The sequence below is a fragment of the Labrus mixtus genome, chromosome 17, assembly GCF_963584025.1.
Source record: "Labrus mixtus chromosome 17, fLabMix1.1, whole genome shotgun sequence".
In the NCBI taxonomy this organism is placed as follows: Eukaryota; Metazoa; Chordata; class Actinopteri; order Labriformes; family Labridae; genus Labrus; species Labrus mixtus.
Genome location: NC_083628.1, coordinates 3,639,917 through 3,662,721, shown reverse-complemented (window position 1 = coordinate 3,662,721; position 22,805 = coordinate 3,639,917). Strand labels below are relative to the sequence as shown.

Genomic DNA, 22,805 nt, shown 5'->3' with positions numbered 1-22,805 from the left:
GCCAAAACCAGCAGGTACAAAGAGCTGCAGGGCGTTTGATGGCGGGCAGCTTCTTTGTTCATGGACTTATTGTAATGAAGAAAATGAAACTATGCACCAACAAGAGAGATGAGGAGCTCCTGGACTCTGACTTTCTTTTTTGACATGTAACACGATGTTTGAAAGTAAAAGTTGTCCCATGTGTAAAAATATACATTTTCATGCGAGTTCAGTAAATGTTTGAAAATCTTCCATGTGGCAGTGAATCTGTATGATGTGATGTGTATGTGTGTATCTGGCAGGCCTGACGCAGTGTGTGTGTGTGTGTGTGTGTGTGTGTGTGTGTGTGTGTGTGTGTGTGTGTGTGTGTAATGGGAACAGCTGGCTGAGGGAATGAGTACAGAGGGAGAGGTGATGGATGCGAGTGGAGCTCCTGTGACAGATGAGCTAACAGGTGTTCACCACAGCCCTCAGAGAGACGCTATTTATGAGCCGGAAAAGACAGCCAGACGCAAAGCTCAGCACGCCACCGGCCTGCTCCACGCTAAAACACATCACGTACATACTTCACTCGACGCAGTGGTAACGTATATAGGCGGCCCGTATACCTGCTTTTCCTTTCCTTAACAGTAGACTTCAGCCTCTCTCTCTCTCTCTCTCCTCACTCAACTTCTACATTTTTAGCATCTTTAGCCTCCCTAATAAACTCTACTCCTAACGCTGGGTCTGCAGAAACTGTTATGCTTCAGATGGACTCTCTTGTATTGATGCTGGTGGTTTTTGTTTACTGGTGTACTGAGAAAATTCATCCTAGTCAACATCAGCATTTTCATGTTTACTGCTACAAGTAGAGCCATGGCGGCTTCCTTTAAACGTACAAGATGCAGCTTTGTTTCCCCACAGTGTTTACATAAAAATATCTAAATTAATGAATTTACTAAATTTATATTATACTGTATATTAGTTTTTGTTGAGTACCTACATTACATCACATATTTCCAACAGTTATGAAAGCCAGAGAAATCCTTCATTTTAAAGCTGGAGTATCTTGTCTGTCACGACATGTATACCGTTGCCGTGGAAACACAGGCTGTTACGTCAGAGAACGCTACATAAGGAAGGCGTGAGCTGCTGCTGAAAGCTGCCGTTCCGTTGCTGTGTGTGATAGAAACGTCATGTAGATTATACTCGGATACATCTTCGGTGAACATGTTCTCTTCCTCAGGTCGGTTTTGCACGGTCGTCATGACTACAGTCAACTCCGAGTTTGTTTTTTGGAGTAGCAGAGAGAACTCCCATGATTCCCCGCCAGCCTCCACGTCATCTTTTGTTGTTGTATTGATTGAGATCCCCCCGGTGGCGGAATATAGACACTGTGCCTTTAAAAAGTAGAGTAGCTTTGTTCGTTGCAGCTTGTAAACACATTCAAACTGTCTCACTGCAGGACTTACCTCCACTGCAAGCTATCTGAGAATATTACATTTGTTGTAATGGAAACCCCCAGAAAACGTCCAGAATCAAAGTTTCAGACTAATGAACATGTGTGAGGTCATTTCGGGCTGTTGGGGGTTTATGCTTTACATGCACACCTTTTTGTTTTCAGTATGCATTTGTCTCTTCAGGTTCATTTAAGATTCTTGTATTCATCGTTTTCTGCAGCATATTTGTGAGAAATGTTGGGGAAAATAAATGACTTTGGGAGGGCCTGGGATTTGATTTGGCTTGTTCGATCAGTTGATGTTGGATGAAAACATTGGAGAAGAGGAAGAGGAACATGTGTGAGCAGGTGGAGTGACAGATTCATCAAAGTCATCATGTGATGAGTACACGGTGCTAAGCCTCGGCCTGCTAATTAGCAGCTCATCATTACTGCGGTTCAGTTTGAGCCACGTCCAGCTGAATGAGCAGAAATCACAGCAAAGAGAAGTAAACACAGACGCAGTCGGATAAAAAGGAAAACTGTGGAGTGTCACCGCTGGAAAGATGAAAAGAGAAAGATATATCTGTTATAATAAATTCACTTTTTATTGTTCGGCATAAAGCGATACAGATAAAAAGACCTTGTTGATTTTAATCTAATGAATACATTTGGTTTTCTACATTACATTATTTTCTCTTGTAGAAGGCACTTTACGAGATGGGACTTTGGGGGAAGTGGAAACACTGGAATGGAAATCTACAGCAGGAAGAGAGACTGGAAGGGAAAGAGGAGGAGAAACGGGGAGGGGCAAAGTCAACTGTTAAATATCTTTATTTTTGAGAACTCTCGTAGGTCGGGGTAGTGAGAAGGATGAAATTAAGTCAAACATCGATTGTTTTGTGGAGCGCCCTGTAGAGCAGGACCGATAAATCAGCCGGCCGATTATATCACCGATATGAGCACATGACATGACGATCGTTATCGGCTAATTTTATCTCCGATATGAGTCGGTATTACGAGGTGTATTCAATTTAAGTTTATTATTTATTTTTTATCAGTGTTCATTTCTAAGTTAAAATGAGCGTTAGGGTTAGGTCCTCAACCAAAGAAATAAAGTCTGTGAAACCTTTAAGTAAGTGCTGCTCCCCTTTACCTTTACTAGTGGAGGAAGGGAGGAAGGAAGGAAGGAAGGCAGGGAGGGAGGAGGAGGGGTCGGGGATGTCTACGCCTGGGCTAGAGCTTGTTTGAGGTCTCGGAGCAACATGGACGCCATGACGCTTTTGTCTGTGTTGATGGTGAGGAGGGCGGCGGACGACTCCTTCAGCTCCAGCGACACCAACACCAGAGCGCCGCTGCTCACCGTCCGTCCGGCAAACCTGAAAGACGAGAAGAAAACACATGAGTTCAAATTCTCGCCCTGCAGATTCTTCATCTTCTGGGCGCCTGAGCTCAGAGCTGTGATACCCGCGCTACTGAAGGCCACTTATCATACCCTATCGTAATTTACGGTATGGTATCGTACACCACCATGCTTAAGAAATTACAGGGAGACATTGTTGCCCGACCAAAGGTCTACAAACTCTCTCACTTTTCAATATTTTATGGTGGATCTTACAAGATTCAAAGATCCAGGATTTTGATTTTCTGTATTAATCAAAACAAAACAAACCACAAAGACAGAAGAAACAACAAAATCAAAACAACAACAACAACAACAGAGACAAATTAAATATAACCAACAATCTAAATCTAAAGACCCACCAGCCCACCCACCCGAGGACCCTAACTGATCAACCGAGTGGACCTCTATAGCACGGGAGACTCTGATAGACAAAACTTCAATACAAGACTTTCTCACGTTTCCCCCTCACACCATAAATCCTCCAGTTAGAAACCCCCTCACACCTTGTAATTACTCTTAATGAGCGAGTGAGACAAAGAAGGAAGGCGATGTGACAGGAAATAAGCGAGCGGAGTAACAGACAGTCTATTATCCCGCCGACTAAAGAGCCATTAGGGCCGAGACACGCCCTCCATGCCAGTCAAACTGGAGTTTAGCCCCTTTTTTATGGACTCTGGGTGTCTATGAGGGTGTGGGAGCCTCTGGATGCCCCGTCCCACCCCGTCCCACCCCGTCCCACCCGCTCCCTCAGGACCATCGGGAGAATTCACGGTCCACCGTCTCCTTGGATACCGTCCCTGCAGACCTGGGGGCCAAATCTGGGCACACATGGTCCCCATTGAGAGCGCTAACAAGAGGCAGACAGGGGGCTGTGACCCGGCGTGACCCTCTTTGAGGGGGCGACGGAGCCGAGCCGAGCCCCCTCTGCATCTCTCGGCCTCACGCGGTTAACTCCCCGCCATCTGCCTCCATTTAGCGCTACATCGCCGCAACAAAGACCCCCCGTGGCAGCCTGCTTAGGCCTGACAAACAGCCCACAAAGGGCCCCACTTAGGCCTGACTAAAGCCAGTGAAGAGCCCCCCCCCCCTCCTCCACAGGCCGGCCTCTGGACAGGAGATGTCACAGAGCCCACAGCGACAGCGTGCAGCGCGGCAGGAGCGACCGACACGTCCACCAATTAGCACACACCCGCTAAAGACAAGGGGGGGGGGGGCACTGAAGGGGCTCTGCACGGCCCTGGCTCACAAACAGTAGTGTGTCTGGGTGCGTCTCAGGGGAGCTGCTAAATTACCATCAACAGAGGAGAGGGAGTTTATCAGCGAGCTCTCAGGGAGGAGAGAGAGAGTCCTCCTCACGCTTAATTAAAATATTAGCCACTTCAGCAGGAAACACATTCAACAAGAGGATTTAATTTCTCTCAAAAAAAAATACCAACCTCTCTGCTCGCCGCTCACTTCTTTAAATTATTCAGGGGGTTATGTGTTCATCGTATTTACTAATGTAGGAATTCAGTCATTATCCAGTACAGTTTTTATCACACTTAATGATGAAACAACACTTTCAAATGAACAACAAAAACACGACCTGGAATACGCCAGGAAGAAAACAAAAGTAAAAAAACAGAAAATAAATAAGCAGACGGTTAATTGAAGGATCGGCTAACTTGATTTGATTTCATAAATATTTTGAAATTGATCGCAGAGTTTGCGTCTTTCCATGTTTCTGGAGCTCTGATAAAAATGCTGAGTTGCTGATTTTCTTATTTGTGTGTCGGTTTCATATGTAGAAAATCTGCTGCAGAAGACGTTAGAGGCTATGAATGATTATAAAACGATCGAGAATGAGTAAAAGAAGATAATATCTACAGGTGGAAGCACTTTAAAACAATCCTCAAACACACTGGTACGTCATGCAGGTTAGCACAAACTGGCCTCACTCTGTCTTCTTTACATCAAAGCCTTTGCAGCAGAGATCGGATTTAACTGCTGTTCCAGTAAAAAAGATCAAAACAATCCTGTTAACGCCAAAAAAAAAGTCATATTCTAAATTGCAATTTAAATAAACTAGCTAAGAGGTGTTTACACACTTATGCTTATTCTCTGTCCAGTTCCCTCAGCCCTCCTCTCTCTCCCCCCCCCCGTCAGCCGCCCGAGGTGTCTATGTGGTCCCTGTGGCTTTGCTAATGGATTTAGGATATAAATCTATCATTTACTCAGCCAGTTAACACTACCCTGAGGCTGCTTTCATTCTGTCTCAGGAGACGCTGCTGTGGGGCTTTTTGTTCAAAGAAAGAAAACAGGGGCATGTTTTGATCGTGTGTTCGTTATTTGAAGCTTTGAATATTGTCGCGTCGCTGTTTGTGGCAACAAAACCAGATCTAACTCAACACCAGTTCATCTTCAGGGTCGTCGAAGAGGAAGATTAAAGGACAAGCAGGTCCTTAAACGGGTCATTGGTATTCTCCTGTGCTCTTCACATACCGGGCTAAACACTGGATTAATTGCAGCGTATGGAATGAAAAGCAAAGCATAACCCCTGGACTTTAGAGCGGGCGGATTGGCATCGATCGGCATGGCTGCGGCTAAGCATCGCTCTCCCAATTATCTGTGATTCTCCTCAGTGTGTGGAGAGAGCCTGTGTGTGCGTGTGTGCCATCTGCCTCCCCTCCACCCGGCCACTGTGAACACAAAGCGGGCTTCACCTTTACATTCAGGCTCACGCAGAGAAGATGATGATTCTGCGAGCGAGAATGCAGGACTTAACCTGCAGCGAGAACATGAAGCCTCTAGAAACTTAAAGCCTTTAAAGAACGGGGCTCGCTGTAGAAATGACGCATTAATGGATCAAAGTCAGGAGTCTCACAAAGCATGCAGGGAAATCTGAGGGTGTAAAAAAAAAAAATCACAACTGTGAGAAAACCTACAGTAGTGTCTTCTTAGGATACTGCTCGTTCAGCTCTAAAACGATGTTTGAAGTGTTGGAGTCTCACTCAGGGGAGGAAACAGGAGCCCGACTTATGATTCATGCAAACTCAACAAGAAACTTTTTTTTTTTTTACTAAATGCTATCCAGATGGTTAGCAGTTTGCTAAACTGTTAGCTGAGATGCCCGTTTGCGCCGCTCGCTGACAAAAAACGTAATTCTAAGATAATTGATCATCAACAGCCTCAAACAAAATCCTGCAGCAGATCAGAAACGACCACAGTGGACAATTTACTGCCCAATGCTAAGACAGGATGCAAACTGTTTTCCCATCCTCATATGTAATAACTGAAGAAACATACAAATAATACCACGCCTAATTCAAACCCATTATCAGAAATGTATAGCAGACACATAACTGCTCATGTCAGAGTTGGATAAGCTAATGTCTGATACTTTATAAAAAAAATATAAAACTCCTGCGAGAAACTTTTAGTTCGCATTGATTTTGGCGCCCCCTGTGGACAAAGCAGTACATCTGCATTCTTTCAACAGTCAAAAGTATCACTCAAAGAGATTTTCTGCTGTTGAAAATAAAAAAGAGTTTTGTTCCAAAGCGGTCTGACAATCACAGGCATAAAAAATGACATATTTAGAGATGATCAGCCTTTATGCTGATGACTTTGTTTACTTTTTTAGCTCATAAAGAGACATCAATATCATATATATATATATGATAATAATATAATATATTTATAACAAGCTGTAATCTCCTCACAGGAGCTTTAAAATTTAATTTTATGAAGTTGTAGGGGTTTTCTAGTGTTCTGATGTCTTATTGTTTGGGATAATGTGGAAGATAGGTAACGTGCAATATGTGTAATAAATGTCATATGTGCTACTCAGTTTGCATGTTCGATGTTGTTAGTTTGTTTTTTTCAGAAAAGAGGAGGCCAAACGTGGTGGCTGCTGCTCCATATTATTACTCCATCTTTTTCGGGCAGGTGGACAAGTGGACGAGTGTCCTTCAACAGAGTGGTCAGTGAGGCCAGAGCAGACCCTGCGAGCGGGCTCTGACCAGGCAGATGGCCACAGCTATTAGCCCCAATTAGAACCAGGAACCTTCCATGCATCTCTAAAGCTCGAGCATACGGACGAACTGCAGCGCTGCACTCCAGATGAGGGATAAAGGGAAAGAGGAAGAGGAAGCCGAGGATTAAAGTAAAAAAAAAAAAACTGAGCTAAACGTGTCTACATTACAGCAGGTACATCTGAAGAGAGAGCATAAGCCATCTGCACGCTTAAGCAATCAATAACACGGAGACCAGACGTTTAATTAGTCAGCTTATAAATGATAGGCAATTACATTTTAAATAGGAACAAGGATTCAACTTCACAGGGGGAAAAAAAAGAGCTAAATTCAGTGAAATTTAATTAAATCAAAGTGTAAGGTAAAGAGAAAGAATAGCTTATAAATCAACCAGTTCAGTTTTTCCTCTTCTGTTTTTTTTTTTGTTGTTGTTGTTGAAAATTAGTCTCTAAGCAGACAGATTGGCAATGCATGCAAAATTCGATCAAATTTGCTTTCAAACGGACTGAAAAATAGAGCACATTTATTCTATTCCGCCTGTTTAGACATAAACAAGAACAGCGTTTTCTACATTTGCTTTCCTGCTTGATTTATTGCCATCCTCCTTTCCAGCAATCAATTTCTTGTGTTTCAGTGGCATCTCTCCCCCTTCACCCCCCCTTTCCCCTCCCTCCTCTACTTCAGCTTCTCGCCTGTTTGGGAAAAGCAGTGCTGCACCCTGCTGATAAACACGGGGAGTGCAGGGATACAGATGGAAGAAAAGAGACTGTTGCTTTGTGTCAACATTCTTGTGGTGAATCCAGTCTGCAACACAAAGCTGCCCGAGGTCAGTTTAGAGTTTTTTTTCTGAGCTGGATCTTTGGCAGGCTTTATATTTAAATCCCAGCTTTTATTTCTACACTGAACTGTAACTGTCACTCCTCCAGGTGGGGGGAGGGGGGGGGGGGGGCAGATACTCTGTGGGATATTACCCCGATCAGAGGCTCTTTTCTCTGGGGAGATCAGAGAAGGAGAGGAGGGGTGTGGGTCCTGGATGGAGGTCACCTCACACTTCACAGTTGATGCAGAGTGACCTCCACAATAAGCTCTCAGTGGGTGTACCTGATCAGATCCATTAATCTGCTCCATTCAAAGTATGCAGAGAAGAAGTAAAAAAAAAAAAAAAACAACCAGCTCAGGCAGGTTGAAATTTAACAGCTCAAAATGACTTAAATTGTTCCAGCAGGTTTTCAAGCAAAGAGCCTCAAACAATCAACCGATGCAGCATTTTGTGTCTTCTTCTCTTATAGTAGTGAATTGACTTCTGAACTGGTTGAACATTTTAAAAAAAATTAACACCTATCTCTGAGGACTTCTTGACTTTTCCCAATTAGATTCCCTGAAATTTGAATGTTAAAAATTCAACAATTAAAACAAACACTGAAATAATAGCAAGCTGAAGTTATAAAGATTATACTGCCACAGTTTTCCAACACCTGGCCCAGCAGGTCAAAGGTTAAAGGTCAGCCTTAGAGAACAGTAAGTAAGGTTGGGGCATGTAAAGATTCATGAACTAGTCCGCAGATGTCATAAACAAATTAAAGAAAGAAGCGGTGTCAAACACAAAACTAAAATGTATAATTTGAAAAAACATCTCCAGCCTGGGAGGGGAACCTAAGAGAGATCACAACTTGAGCTGCAATGAGGTGTGAGCTGTGTTAAATTCTCAACCTTGATCGACCAATTACGCACAGCAACGGACTGCTATCTCTTGATAGATCAATAGTTGTAAAAAAGAGACAAACTGTGAAGAAGACAAGCAGCCACATGCTAGAGACCTCGCTCTCATCACAGACTCGCTGTAATCATATCAATTCCCAGAAACAAGTACGGCTATGTGAAGCAGCGGGAGCGACTTGGGGTGAAGCGTCTTGCCCCGAGGACACATCAGACATGTGGCTGCAGGACTCGAACCCACGACCTTCAGGTTGAAAGACGACCAACCACTGAGCCACAGCTACCCCTGTTTTTTGCGTGACTGACAGTCCAAAACCTCAAAGTAGTTTCAATAGAAAAGTAAAATCAGGAAATATTCACGCTTGCTGTGAGCTGTGACTGTTTTCTTTTTTCATTTCCCTTCAATAAAATGACTCAAATGATTCCTGTATTAGTCCCAAATTTCACATATTTACTTTATGCCAGTCCAGTAATTGTTAAAAAAATTATGATGCATCTCTAACAAAACCTTCAATATGTTAATTATTGGACGTGTCAAATTGAAATCCAGTGCTTGTGCAGTCATGTGCACCAATAAATGGACATTGAGAAGAACTGAAAGGACAAATGTCACAAAGCAAAGAAAACAAATCCTGCTTTCTAAAAGACGTCCTCTCAAATACAGATCTTAACTTAACTCGAAGCTGGTCATCACTAGGACACCGACAGACAATATTAAAATGGGGAGTGTCATCACAAATATGAGAGTGAGGAGGGGGGGGGGAACATCTTGGTGTGTAGCCGTCACAGCAGCAGAGAGAGATTGATAGCACAGACTCGGTTATTCTATATGAAGTACAGGCTTATTGGCTGCAGGCCTCTCTCACCGGCTCACATTGATTTCCACTCACTCTCTCAGCTCTCGGTGCCCTTGTGCTGCTCTGACTGTCCCTCACTGATCCGCCGTCTCCTCCATTTTCCCTCTAACCGCATCCTAAAAACCTACACTAGACCAACGGGAACATCCCCCCCGGCAGAGACGAGGAGACAGAAACACAGGGCGACGCAACAAAAGACGCACAGACAAGAGGCGTGCAGGAGGACACAAAGGAAGTGGAAGAGAGACAGCGGCGTGGAGGGGCGAGACAGATGGGGCTGCAGGGATGAAGGGAAAGAGGGACAGAGCAGGAAACAGAGGGAGAGAGGGAGGTGTAATTATCTATCAGGTGTTCGGGTGTGCGTGACAGAGGAGGAAGCTCATTAGCACACTCTGTGTACACCAATTACACAGCCAGGCTTCTCAGGGCATTCCCCTGGCGTGTGTGTGTGTGTGTGAGGCTGCTGGACACACACACACACATTTTCACTCCATGATACCCCACATACAATCTTTAAATACGGTAATCTTCCAGTAAAACACGATAATCAAGCACACACACTCTCCTTGCTCTAAGACAAACAAACTCCAGGTGTTAACTTGTCACAGAAGGATTTTGAAGATCTGCATTTACCGAGTAATATGAAGAAGTGTTTGTGTTTTCTGTGCAATTGTCTCACTTTCTGTGTTTCTGCATGTGTAAAAAATGAATCAAAAACGATACAGAAAATGCTCTGGGAACCCTGGGACATGATTGATATATTAGCTTATGTTGTGTCCATGTTGTATGTGAAACCGTTTGCGAGGAGGGTCTGCTTTCTTACAGTAAAGGCCTAATAATCCTCCACACAGAGTCGGTGGAAGAGATGGGAATAAGATAAGAGTACAGTGGGTCTGTGTTGGTCGTGGTTGAAGGAACCTGCTTTCTGTTGGGAGGCTCGTTTCTGTAACACTGTAACGTCCCATATGGGAGTCGCAGTGTGTAAAACACACTCTGCCGTTGTTGGGTTCAATGTAAAAGTCAAGTCAACAGCCTCAGCTGACCAAGACAGACAAGACGTTAAAACAACAACACAGATACAACAATGAAAGACAAATATTGGATTTTCTGAACTTATTTCAAAGGCCGGGGAAAAAAGTGAGCTTTGAGTGAATTTAATGAGTTGGCGCCTCTGATTAGGGGAGGCAAATGATTCCACAGGCATGCAACTGAGAAGGCACGGTCGGCGCTGAGTTTCCGCTGAGCTCGAGGGACGACGAGGAGAGACCGCTCAGAGGACCTGAGTGATCGCGTTGGGGCGTGAGGGATTAAAAGTTCTGATAAATAAGAGGGGGAGAAACCATGCGGTGACTTAAAAAAAACAAGTAAAAGCATTTTAAAAATGGATTCTAAAAGTGAGAAGGAAACGTGACGACCAGGTTGCTGATAAACTTTAAACGTTTTTTTGGGAAGAGATGCTTCAGTTGATTTCTTCGGCCTCTAAACGAGCTGTGATGACTGCAACCGATAATCTTTAAGAAATGAGAGTAAGATGCTTTCTTGCTTCAACACATACAGAAGTCTCGGTGTGATATTTCATGACTAGTGGTGAGTTATTGCAGGAAGATAATTATGCTAATGTAAGTGACAGAAAGAGGAAGGTGAGGAGGAAAAGACGGGCTGACGAGAATCTGTTAACATCCGTCAATTACAGTGAGACAATGTCAAACGTCTCAATGTCTTTATAATTCATATGGAATAATGGTCTAAAAACAACCCGAATGAACCATCAGGCAGTATATCAGCTAAGTCTTTACACCACAACTAACCTGGATCAATTACCTGTACCTGTATTAAGGACACATTTGTCATGAAATCCAAAAAAAACATGCAAAAAAACTAGAAACTGAACTGTGGACACTTCACCTGTGGAAGTTGTTCTGGCTGGATGAAACCTGCCCGACGTTGGCTACAGACAGGACGTGCTTGTTGATGGCCTGACTGGAGGAGTTTGCTGTTGCCATGGCGATGGTTGCAGAGGTCTCGTTCATGCCCAGGAGCTTACCTGAGAGAAGAACATGCACATGTTTAGGGCGTCGAGCCGGGACCTTTCACCAACACAGCAGCAGCTTAATCGTGTAACGACGGTAAATTCAATGTGTGTGCGTGTCCAATTAAAAGAATCTGAGTTAATATAAAACCGTAATGATTATAGACCCATATACATCTAATATCTCTAGAATTTTAGGGGCCTGGTTTCACAGCTTACACTGACAGAATGAGAGGACTGAATGGATTTAACACAGACTCAAACGGAGGAAGCTAAACAATAAAAAGGGTGCTTCATTCTAATTCTTAAATAATGGAAATATAAAAAAAAAGAGTCCAAAATGAAGGTGAATGGTCAGTTCATGTGCTCTCAGTAATGAGCAGGGAATTGACAGAAAGAAAGGAGATAAATATACACAAGTGAGGCGGGCATAAAAGAGGTCTTAAAGGCAAATATAATGAAAACCTGTTAACTGAAAGAATGAATTCACTTCACTCGATCTGTGGAAAGGGGCAATTTGCAAAGAGAGAAAAACAAGTTGTTAGACCGCTCAATCCTTTTTTTTTTTTTTTATTCTCTCAGTGCAGGGGTTGAATTCAGTGGCGCTCCAAACACAGTGCATGAAGATTAATTAAAGCAGAAGCAGCATCAAGCAGGCACTTAAGAGCACACTAATGGCTCAGGCATGCTCTCATCTCCCCGTCAGTGTAAAGCTCCACAGGTGTGTGTGTGTGTGTGTGTGTGTTTGTGCAGGAAACACCGCAGAGTGCTCCGTGAGAGGAGAGCATTTCAATGACAACGGTAAGGAGATGTTTATTGTGCTTTAATTTGTACAAAACACATCATTGAAATCTATTGCATACATAAGAAGAAAAGTCTTTCTTTCACCTTTATCTATTAGACGAGCAATTAAATAATCAGTAAAATGTGTTTAGATGGTTTTATTTATTTAATCTCCTTTAAAAGAACCAGTCTGGGGATATTCCTGTGTTGAATTTGGTTGTCAACAAATCCCAGAAAAGATCAAAAAGAAGGGCGCCTGTAGCCTAGTGGTTAGTGCGTACGCCCCGTGACCTCTGGGTGGGCAGCCCAGGTTCAAATCCGACCTGTAGCTCCTATCCGACATGCCGTTCCCCCCCTCTCCTTCTCTCTCTCTCTGCGGTGTCTAACTCTGTCCACTGTCCTATCTCTAAATAAAGGCCCATAAATAAACCTTAAAACCCTAAAAATAATGATAATAACTTAACCTTCCTCTGAGTATCATCAGTGTATCAGAAGCTTGTCTCATGTTTTCTCTCCACTATTTAAAAACTCATGTTTAAACCAGTCTGTTGTACTTGTTTCTTCATTTCGTCAGGCCGGACTTAAAAATGAATCTGCCGGTATACATAGAGGAGGCCTCATTACCTACAAAAAAAAAAGTCATTCCTTATAATGTGAGTTCATTCATGGTGTTTTTTACAGATGCACAATACTCCGGCTGAGCTACATGTGTGAAAGCAAACGGAAGAACTCTTCATCCCAACTTTCCCCCGACTGTGACTCCTGACAGACCCCGAGCACAATTCCTGCAAGAATTCACCACGAGCGAGCCGCCGGGAGTGACGACGATTATCATATTAGTGAAGGACATTTAATACTGTTTGAGTTAAGTTTTGTTTTCACACTGCCCCCTCCTGGTTGTTTAAGTGAACTGAGTAGTATGAGCACGTGAGGCGTTAATTACCGCCAGACCTTTAAGTGCTGTGGAGCGTGCAGACAGAAGTTTCTTCCACATTGTTGCCTTGGACACTAATTGTCCATAAGTATTTATTATTTTGTGTTCTTTGGTGTACAGAGGCAGAATGTACGTTTTTAAGTTCTTTCTTTAGACGATTGGATTTTAATAAATTGATAGTTAGCAGAACAGTAAGCTAGCAGCATGACTAAGCATGTTAGGTTAGCTAATTGTTTCTTGTTCCCTATTTTCTGTTTGTTAGTCTCTAATGTACTTTGCAATTTGTGCTTTGCAATTTGTACTTTATTACTCTCAAGAAGGAACGGCAATACTGTGAATTCTTCAATAAATAATGAGAAAAGTTACGCCTTGTTATTTTTTGGAGGACTTACACTTGTTAGCTAACTGTCTAGCTCTGAAGATAAGCAACTCATTGCAAGGACAGTGTAACAGGTGATCAACCGGTGTGATCTTTGTGCTTGTGATGAAGCTTCTTCACACCGTTTTCTTTCTCCCAAGTAATGTTCTTAACCTCTCTTTTGTTTAAATACACAAAATACTTGAAGGATTTCTATAACTGTGATTACTGTGTGTTATACACTTTACATTGTAGGAACATTTTGGATTTCTACAGCGTCTTTTTTGCATGACTCCAGAGAGATGTACTTTAAAGAGAGCTTTTGTATATGTTAGTTCTTTAAGGGCGTTTTTTTAAGGTTTATATGTTTGTACACAAAGACACTTTTTCTGCCTTCACACGCAGAAGTCGACGATTCTTTTTGCTTTTCTTTTTCTGCTCTAAGCTTTGAACAAGAAAACTTTTACTTTGGCAGACAGCAAAGTAAGTTTCGCTCACCTTGCTCCTTGCAGAAGTCTTGTTCGTTCAGGCTGCTCGGCATTAGCAGCTCTCCTACAGCAGGCTGGATGGACACACTGAACTGGTTCTCCTTTGTGCTGAAGGGAAAAACAACGAAGAAAGAGTGTACCATTTACAGAAGGTCTAACATGAAGAATCCAGCAGGAATCTTGATGACAGCTGAAATCACAAACACTCTTTAATCTGAAGGATTTGTGTGGTGATGTTTGTGTTTGTGCACTTTGTTTGTGTATTAAATGTTCCTCTTCCGATTGCCTTGGAAACTGCGCTCTGTGAATGGCATTTTAGGCCCGATTGATTCCCCCCCCCCATCCTGAACAGATTTTCTGATCAGGGTATTGAACGGCTGAGCAGCGGTGCCAATGGCATTCAAGCAGGCTGATTTGGGCCGGGGCTGATTACTGGAGGAATAATTGTTATCCGAGTGAACCAGGGATCAATCCTGGCTGATGTCTCACCTGGGAGCGCGCTGGTACAGAGCAGGGCAGGAAAAGGAGAATTAACAAAGAAACAAACGAAGAAGAAGAAGAAAAATAGGGGGAAAGACGATGCAAATAACTGACGAGGAAGAAGCAGATGTGAGGAGGAATCTGGAGACACAGTAGGGTGAAAAAGATGTACAAGCAAAAAAAAAGAAAAAGACTGACTTGACATGAGTGGGTGTCAGCTTGTCTTACCACAACTGGAAGTTGGCTGCTTGCGTCGAGTCGCTGAAGTCAATACCCATGGAAACCGTCACCGAGGCCTCTTGCTCCAGCCGCTCTGAGAGGGGAGGGGGAAAAAAAGACGAGAGGAGAGAAAAAAAAGGAAGAGTGAGTGACAAGGGCACAGTGTGCAGCGTGAGGAAGGATGGAGCAAAGGGAGAAAATACGAGGGGGTGGGGGGGGGGGCAGCAGAGTGGAACAGACAGGCATCCACACCACTTGTGTTTTCTACTTGGCAAAGCAAGGCCACCGTGTGTGAGAAATCTATCCTTCAATCTCACCACACACACACACACACACACACACACACACACACACACACACACACACACACACACACACACACACACACACACACACACACACACACACACACACACACACACACACACACACACACACACACACACACACACACACACACACACACACACACACACACACACACACACACACACACACACACACACACACACACACACACACACACACACACACACACACACACACACACACACACACACACACACACACACACACACACACACACACACACACACACACACACACACACACACACACACACACACACACACACACACACACACACACACACACACACACACACACACACACACACACACACACACACACACACACACCTCTAGCCTCGGGGAAAGAGGGAAAAAAAAAACAGATGAAGGACTAGCATATTTCCAAAACAAGAGGCTTGTCAAAGAGGGCATCAGCATCAAGAGAGACGGGGTGAGGGAGGGAGACAGAGCGGGAGAAACGAGAGCAAGACAGGGAGGTAAGTAAAGTCAAAAAATGCTGAAGTGGAAGAGGAGGAGGGGGGGAGGGGGAGGAGGGGGAGGGGGGGGGGTTAAGGATGAGAGGAGCACAGACAGACAGAAACATCCTCCCCGCGCTCGCCCTGTCGGCCCTGTGCTTCTCTCTCCACGGAGCTGTGAGGATGTTTTACAGTATAACTCTTTTCACAGACGAAGAAGAGAAGAGAAGAAGAGACTCCAGAGGGAAACATCCAGAAACAGAGCCATCATGGACTCTCTAACCGATCCAGCCTTCACAGCTCCCCTCACAGGATGCTTCCTTAGCTACACTTTCTTATTCAGTCTCCTCTATCGTCTTCTTCGTCTCTTCAATAATAATATTCAGAATATTTTTATTTATACAGCACCTTTAAAAATAGATGTTTAGAAAGTGAAAAGGCAGAAACTCAGGACAATAACACACTAAACACAGAAATGAGTCAGATGTAAGAAAATAGGGAAATAACCCTAAAGCGGGGTACACACTACAAGATAAATCGGGACGATTTTGGGCCCCATTCCCCCCTTCCGCCAGATTCTCCTGATGGTGTGAGGTGTGTTAGGAGTGATTTTAACCTCCCAGGAAGACGATCGGGACCGCCCCGATTTGAAAACCGTAAATATTAAACGTGTTCAATATTTACGATCGAAAAATCCTGTGGTGTGGGGAGAACACCGAGGACGGCCGAGCACGGACTCTGTGAATTATCACGTGGAACGGAACAATAGCCAATAGGGAAGCAAGCTGACGTGAAGCAGGACGCACAACAGACGTTACCATGGCGACAACAGCCAAGTTAAATGGATGTCACGAATTCAGGACCAACTTGTTGATTTGTGGCAACAACACGAGTTATATTACAACGTGTCCTGAAAAACAAACCACAATCCAACTGACAAGGAACGGAGGTTGATCAAAATGTTTACCGCGATGGATGTACCAGCTAACAGCTAGCCACAGTTAGCTTGCCCGTCATGTTTGTTTACTCTTAAATCGCGTTTGACCGCGCGAGATTACACGTTAGGTTAGTGTGTGGTGTGCCGAGTTGATCGTCTCGTTGCACACCACACACTATGCGATCTGAACTGTTAATCGGTCATGATTGTTGTCATGTGTGGGGTCTCTCACGTTATCAAAATCGTGTAGTGTTTACCAGGCTTAAGGAAATCCCAAGTGTTTAAACTTCATTTAGAAACTACTAGATCACACGTTTATTAACATTTCTCATGAAGATGAGCAGTAACATTATCTTATGCACTTTGTAAAGTAAACATGCAACACTTCTGGTTTGGTAACAAACTCTTGTTTTGCGTTATCCCTTAAAGAACACAAATAAACAAAAAAAAAAAAAAACAGAAGTCCATAAAGCTTTGTCTGTTTTCATCCTCTGCAACTTCTCCAAACCGACTGCAGCCAGCCGCTCACAGTGGCCGGGCTCAATCGATCCAAATTACCCACTGTTTGGCTGCTTCAGTTCCTTCAATGCCCAATCAATCCCCTGCAATTGACAGTTTTAACATGCTCCAACGCACACCGCCTCCCTGAATGTATGTTTGTGTGTTTTTGGGCGTTCATGAAAAAAAGAAAATCTAGAGAACCCCGTGCTCTCCGTCTCGTATTATACTGAGTGAGGCGATCATAGGGGAAGAAATATGGAGATGGTGCATGTTTGTTTGTCTGATCGATACTAATGAACAGGGATTAAGCTGAAGTCGTATTGGCTGTTTTCATGTTGGGGGAGTGGGGACAGGGCTATTGGCTGAACTGATAGCAAGCAGGCTTAAAGGTTTCAGACATAATGATCATTTGATATCTGTCGGAGAAAACAATACTGTTAAAGGTAGAGCCGCAGAAGTACCACAGAGCCATCGTGAAAGACGAGTGTCGCTGCATAGATTGGAATAAATGTGTTCATCATTGCAGAGGTCGACATGTTGGAACGTTTTCTGTAACTTGTGTCTAAATCTGCAAGACTTCTTTGTTGAACTGGAAAATGAGCAACATAAAAACTGAGAAGGTTACTACATATGTAACTATATTTTTGGGGGTATTTGTACAGAGAAAAGACATCGTTTGATAACAGCATGCCAAGTCAAAAACGATGTCCTTGACATTTCTCTGCAATGACCATTTCATTTGACAAAGTCGTCCATTCAGGCGCCTCTGCCCGTCATCATGGTTTGGAGCACTAGTTTGGTTATGTCTGCTATCGCACTAATCTCATGTAAACCAAAGTGGCAGCGTCGCACGATGACATCAAACAGAGGAGAAAACCTCCACACAGTGGGACGTTACAAGACCAAAACACTGTTTTCCTCAAATACACATAAACATCTTAAACGCTGGAAGGAGTTTTCCAAAAGGTGCTTTTTACAGAAAAACCTCAGTTTATAAAAATACTTCCCTACGTGTGGACTAGGCCTAAAACTCATCTTAAATCTTGGGGGGGTATAAGGTCTTGGTAGGAAAACCATTTTCCCAAGTTAGTTTGAAGAAATGCTTGATGTTTTAGTGATAAACATCGTAAGAAGATACAAATCTGACGACAGAGCTTCTGATTTACTGGGAGGATTACCCTTTAAAGGCTTTATATGCGATTTTTTGATACAGCAGATGTCGCCCTTGAGCACCAGCATGAAACCAAAACAACTCGCGGTGCATTGTTGTGTTAGCATGCTAATGCTAGCGATCTTTATTATGCTCGTATCTTCACACTGCATGTAAATTTACCTGAAATGAGCGTGATCTAGAAACACAGTTAAGCAGTGAGTACAGTATGTTATTCTTCTTTTCTCTAGTCCCTCAATTAAACAACTTTTATACACGAGGGGAGGAGTCAGTCGGCCAGCTGTCCGGGCGATGTAAACAAAGTGAAGATAGGACTCTGAAAACTCTGAAAACATCACAGACAGTGGGACTCGGGTGTTACACCCATTGTAGACAGTCATGACTCACAGAGTTATTTTCAGAGGAGATACTTGATTTATATTTAAGTGTGAAAAATCACATATAAAGACTTTAAAAGAAAATATAAGAAAGGTCGGCTGTGAAATGGTTTCCCTGATGGTCGTTTATAGAAACAATTAATGGTTTTGTCTTTATGTTTGTCAGAAATGAAGGGGATGTATTGGATATACTTGATTCCATGAATGTATCCACCAATAAGTTTTGACTCAAACTCAGCTGTGAAGCAGGTACGTTTAACAAACCCCACATTTTCTTGCTGCTTAGTTGCAGTGGAGGATTTGACTCACCGATGGTGTTGAAGCAGTGGATACTGAGGCTCCCTGGGCTGCGGTCTCCTATGTGGATCTCCTCTAAGCAGTGGTCCGAGCCGTTGGTCAGTATGACCTGTACAGACACCATACTGGGCTCGTACAAACAGGGCTGTCTGGGGAAATGGTACTTGGCTGAGAGGCCTTTTCCGCTCATATGGTGAAGCAGCTCGTAGGTTTTCATGGGGCAGAAAGACGGAGTGGTGACCTAGAAGGACAAATAAAGACAAGAGGAATACTAAACATGTGATTTTTAATGGTGCATATGAACTTTTTTGATTATCAGAGAAATAAACCCGCAGCACGGACTGGATTGAGCTACAAAAAGCTCTGCTGGAAACAAAAGCCTGAGAGCAGAGGCGGAGAGGAAAGATGAGAGAAACAGTCCATGCAAGCACAAAGCGCTCCGCAACAACACGACATCCAGGGACGCCTCGTACATTACAGCACAAATGCATCCACACGGGAGGACAGATTAATACAAGAATCTCCATAAACCTATATAAATCCAATTCACCGTGACCAATCAGCAGGAAGAATGCAGCACTCCTGAGTGGAGTGGGACCAAAGGGGTTTGGCTGATAACTCCCCTACCAACCCTCCTTTCATTAACTCTGTAGGGTAAAGAGGAACCCATTTAAGACATGTCCTCAATCAAGCCCAGTTAGAGGGAAATGGGCTGGATGCTCAGCTGAACCAGGCTGAATAAAAACAACCTCTAATGAATGGAAAACACAAGTGCCTGCATGGGCCAAACCTTATAAAAGAAGCTTTTACCTTTTCACAGGCAGGAAATTGTATTAGCTTTAAGAGATATGGAAAAGAAAAGGTTGTTTTTTTTTTCTCCTAAAAATGATCATGTCCTGACCCGGTTGAATGTCATTCACACTCGATGACTTCCTGTCTTTTACTTGGAAGCTCTCAAGAGAGAAATAAAGGGGGGGGGGGGGGGAAGCTGTACGTGAAATCAGCTGCATCCTCGCTCAGAAACATGCAGAAAAACAAGTACTTTTTGATACCATATGTTTGAAAAAAAAATACAATTTTCAGTCATATTTTTAACCCAAAGCTTCTACGGGGAATAGAAAGAGAGCTAGTTTCCCTAACGTCAGTGTCCAAAACTAGTACGGGAGGTAGATCCCGTTTATCAGGCCCCTCTGCCTGGGCATCATCTATCTGAGGCAGACACCCTCTCTACTTTACAGAGGCTTAAAACATTACGTTAAAGTAAAGCTCCAAATATTTATTTCCCTGCATTCTAATGAATTTTTAAGCACCAGTTTCTGCCTTTTCTGTACAACTTTATACTTATTGTTTCAGCTTTAAATCTCTTTTAGCATCATTTCAATTCAAAGAAAAAATCATTCATTTGAAAACTTTTACAAATATAACATTTAAGAAAGGCCAATAATGTCGTCTTTTATTGTCCCCTTAACTGAGTCAAGTGGAAATTGTCACACTTTTTTATGTTATTCAGCATTATTTAAATTAAAATGTATTTGTTGGCAATACACCAAAACATTTGACCATAAAGGTGCTGTCAAAAATGTGAGCATTAGCATAAAGACATAATACTAAAGGAACATCTCTGCAGCATCTATCAACACAAAGCTATAAAAAAAAGAGAACTAAGAGTAGTGTTTTTCTTCAGACTTCTTAAAAGTGAAATTCTGTCCGTCTGTCATGATTGACAACACTAACTACTCATGAGGATTGATACAGCCTTCTCACACCTTCTAAAACACTTAAACCTTCTCGTGCATGGACGAGGGAGCAGCACTCACATGTACTTCATGCAGAAAAAAAAAGGTATTAACTGCATCAACAAAAAAAAAAAAAAAAGTAAAATCTGGAGTTGAAAAGTGACGAAGAGGAGAGAGAAGAATCGTTAACAGTATATGAACAAAAAAACAAGAGTGAGTGGAAGAAAAACAGATCCAGGGAGCTAATTAAGCCAATTAGAAACGTCTGCTAGTTTGATATGAAGAAACAAGGCGGAGACGTGAAGGCACCACGGTGTCTCAGAGTGTCGAGTGGTGTCAGTGTACATTGTGTTATTGATGTTGGACGTGCCGGTGGCGTGTTCTGGAAAACGTTAGAGGGAGTCTCTGACTTGTCTCGTGGCATGTAAGGATGAAGGATCAGTTTGACAAACAACAAGAGCGCTGCAGATGAGTTCAAATGTGTTTACAGTAGAGAGTGGGAGGGCTTAACTGTCACTGTATCGAAGCAGCCAGATAGGAAAAAGCAACAGGTTTGATAGACATATGAAATTGAAGATTAGCTTTCTTACTTTGGAAGAATCTAGGAGTCACCAGCATGAAATTACCAATAAAAGCTGCAAAAAACAACTTATAATACTATTATTTTTATAGAGAAAATGAAAGTCTGGCTTCGATTCATCTGTAATCCTGATGATGTTTACTTACCTAATAGCTCAATAAGGACATTTTGCTATTTTTAGAAAATGCTTTAAGGTTATGTTTTTGTTTGGCAGCTCCCCGTTGAGGGACGACCAAGTTGGAAAAAAAAAAGTCTTGATTTTTATTTATTTTTTGTTGGTAAAGATTTATTTTTGTGCCTTTATTGTAGAGGTAGGACAGTGGATAGAGTCAGAAATGAAGAGAGAAAGAGAGTGAGGAACGACATGCAGGAAAGGAGCCACAGGTCTGATTTGAACCGGGGCCGCCTGCTCGGAAGACTACAGCTTCCATACATGGTGGCGCGCGCACTAACCACCGTGTCAACACCTTGATTTTCTATGATATACAAATGATATGTTCCATTTTGTCAGTAAAAACAGGGAGAGCATATTTCGACCAAGATAACGTCTTGTTTGGAGGTAAACGGGTTTGAGGGCTTGTCACAGCCGGCTGTCATATCGGCACCAATAAAAAAAACATTCCATAACAATCACCTGACAAATACGACACAGAATAAAGCGTCTGATCACAACACTATCTTCTCAGTCCCCTTGACAGAACAAGCAGTCTCTCTAGTGCCTGGACCGCCCGAGCGCCTGTGAAGGAGGTCAAACAAACATTTGTCGCTGCGCCCCTCACAGGCGCCCGTCACGCCACCAGCACAGCCTGCAAATTTATCGGGCCACTTTTGGTACGTGTCAGAGCAGTCGGTGTCGATAAAGCTCGGCCATAATGTTTGCCACCCCATCACAACAGCTGATTTACCTCTCTGACAGACACATCCTGCTTCAAGGTCCTGTCTCTGTCGCCTGGAGAGGGAGGAACAGAGACAGGACACGGGCTTCAAAACGCTTATTATCACCAATTTGACACAGCGGACAGTAAAAAGCCTGACACGAGTGGCCAACAAGCGCCCCCGCCACTTGTCCATCCATTGTTGTCATGTTACGCAGCACAAGCCCATAACACCTCAAGTGTAAATAAGACAAGAAGAGGGATGTAACCTTGACTTCTCTGTCAGTTTGCCTTTTTTCCCCCTCCCTCAGTGCTTTGGCTCGCGTTCTCCGCCCTGGACGGGCAGGAGGGAGGTGACAATGAGGGGAGGAAGTTGATTGAGAGGCTCTATTATGCATCAACTTAAAGGAAGCTCCGGTGATGGATGACACAGACAAGCAGTCACCTTCAGAGCCCGGACGCCACGCTCCCAGCATCCTCTCTGGCAAATGACCTGAAAATCCAGCTGACATATTCAAAAAAAAAAAAAAAAAAAAAAAAAAACGGGGGGCTTTACAGGAGCCGGGTAGCCTTGCGCAGAAAAGAAGACGGCCAATTTAGAAGAAAGTGGAGAGATGTATGGGGCGTATATTGAAAATCCATTTGTGTTTTTCAGACAGCAGGGGCAGGATTTCATTATGCTCGACAGGAGGTGTGAGGATTAAGGTAAGGGACATGTGTTTGACTTTAGGGGCCTAATTGGGCCCCTCAGTCAGGGGATGACAATTAATCGAGGGGACGTGAAAAAGACCTTGACTGCAAATTGAATTAAACAAATGTTACTACAG

At 43.3% G+C, this 22,805-nt stretch overlaps 1 protein-coding gene across 2 annotated transcripts in view; it reads right to left on the bottom strand.

Moving 5' to 3' along the window:
• Positions 1–1,981: 1,981 nt before the first annotated feature.
• ap3b1a (adaptor related protein complex 3 subunit beta 1a) overlaps positions 1,982–22,805 on the bottom strand; it is a 59,425-nt gene continuing 38,601 nt past the window's right edge. For both annotated transcript variants that reach the window (XM_061061431.1, XM_061061430.1), the window contains exons 23-27: positions 18,800–19,028; positions 14,688–14,772; positions 13,990–14,087; positions 11,293–11,431; positions 1,982–2,775 (exon numbers count right to left, since the gene is read on the bottom strand). In XM_061061431.1, coding sequence (XP_060917414.1) covers positions 2,622–2,775; positions 11,293–11,431; positions 13,990–14,087; positions 14,688–14,772; positions 18,800–19,028 — 705 coding nt within the window. In that variant the 3' untranslated portion in view covers positions 1,982–2,621. The remainder of the gene's footprint in view (positions 2,776–11,292; positions 11,432–13,989; positions 14,088–14,687; positions 14,773–18,799; positions 19,029–22,805) is intronic.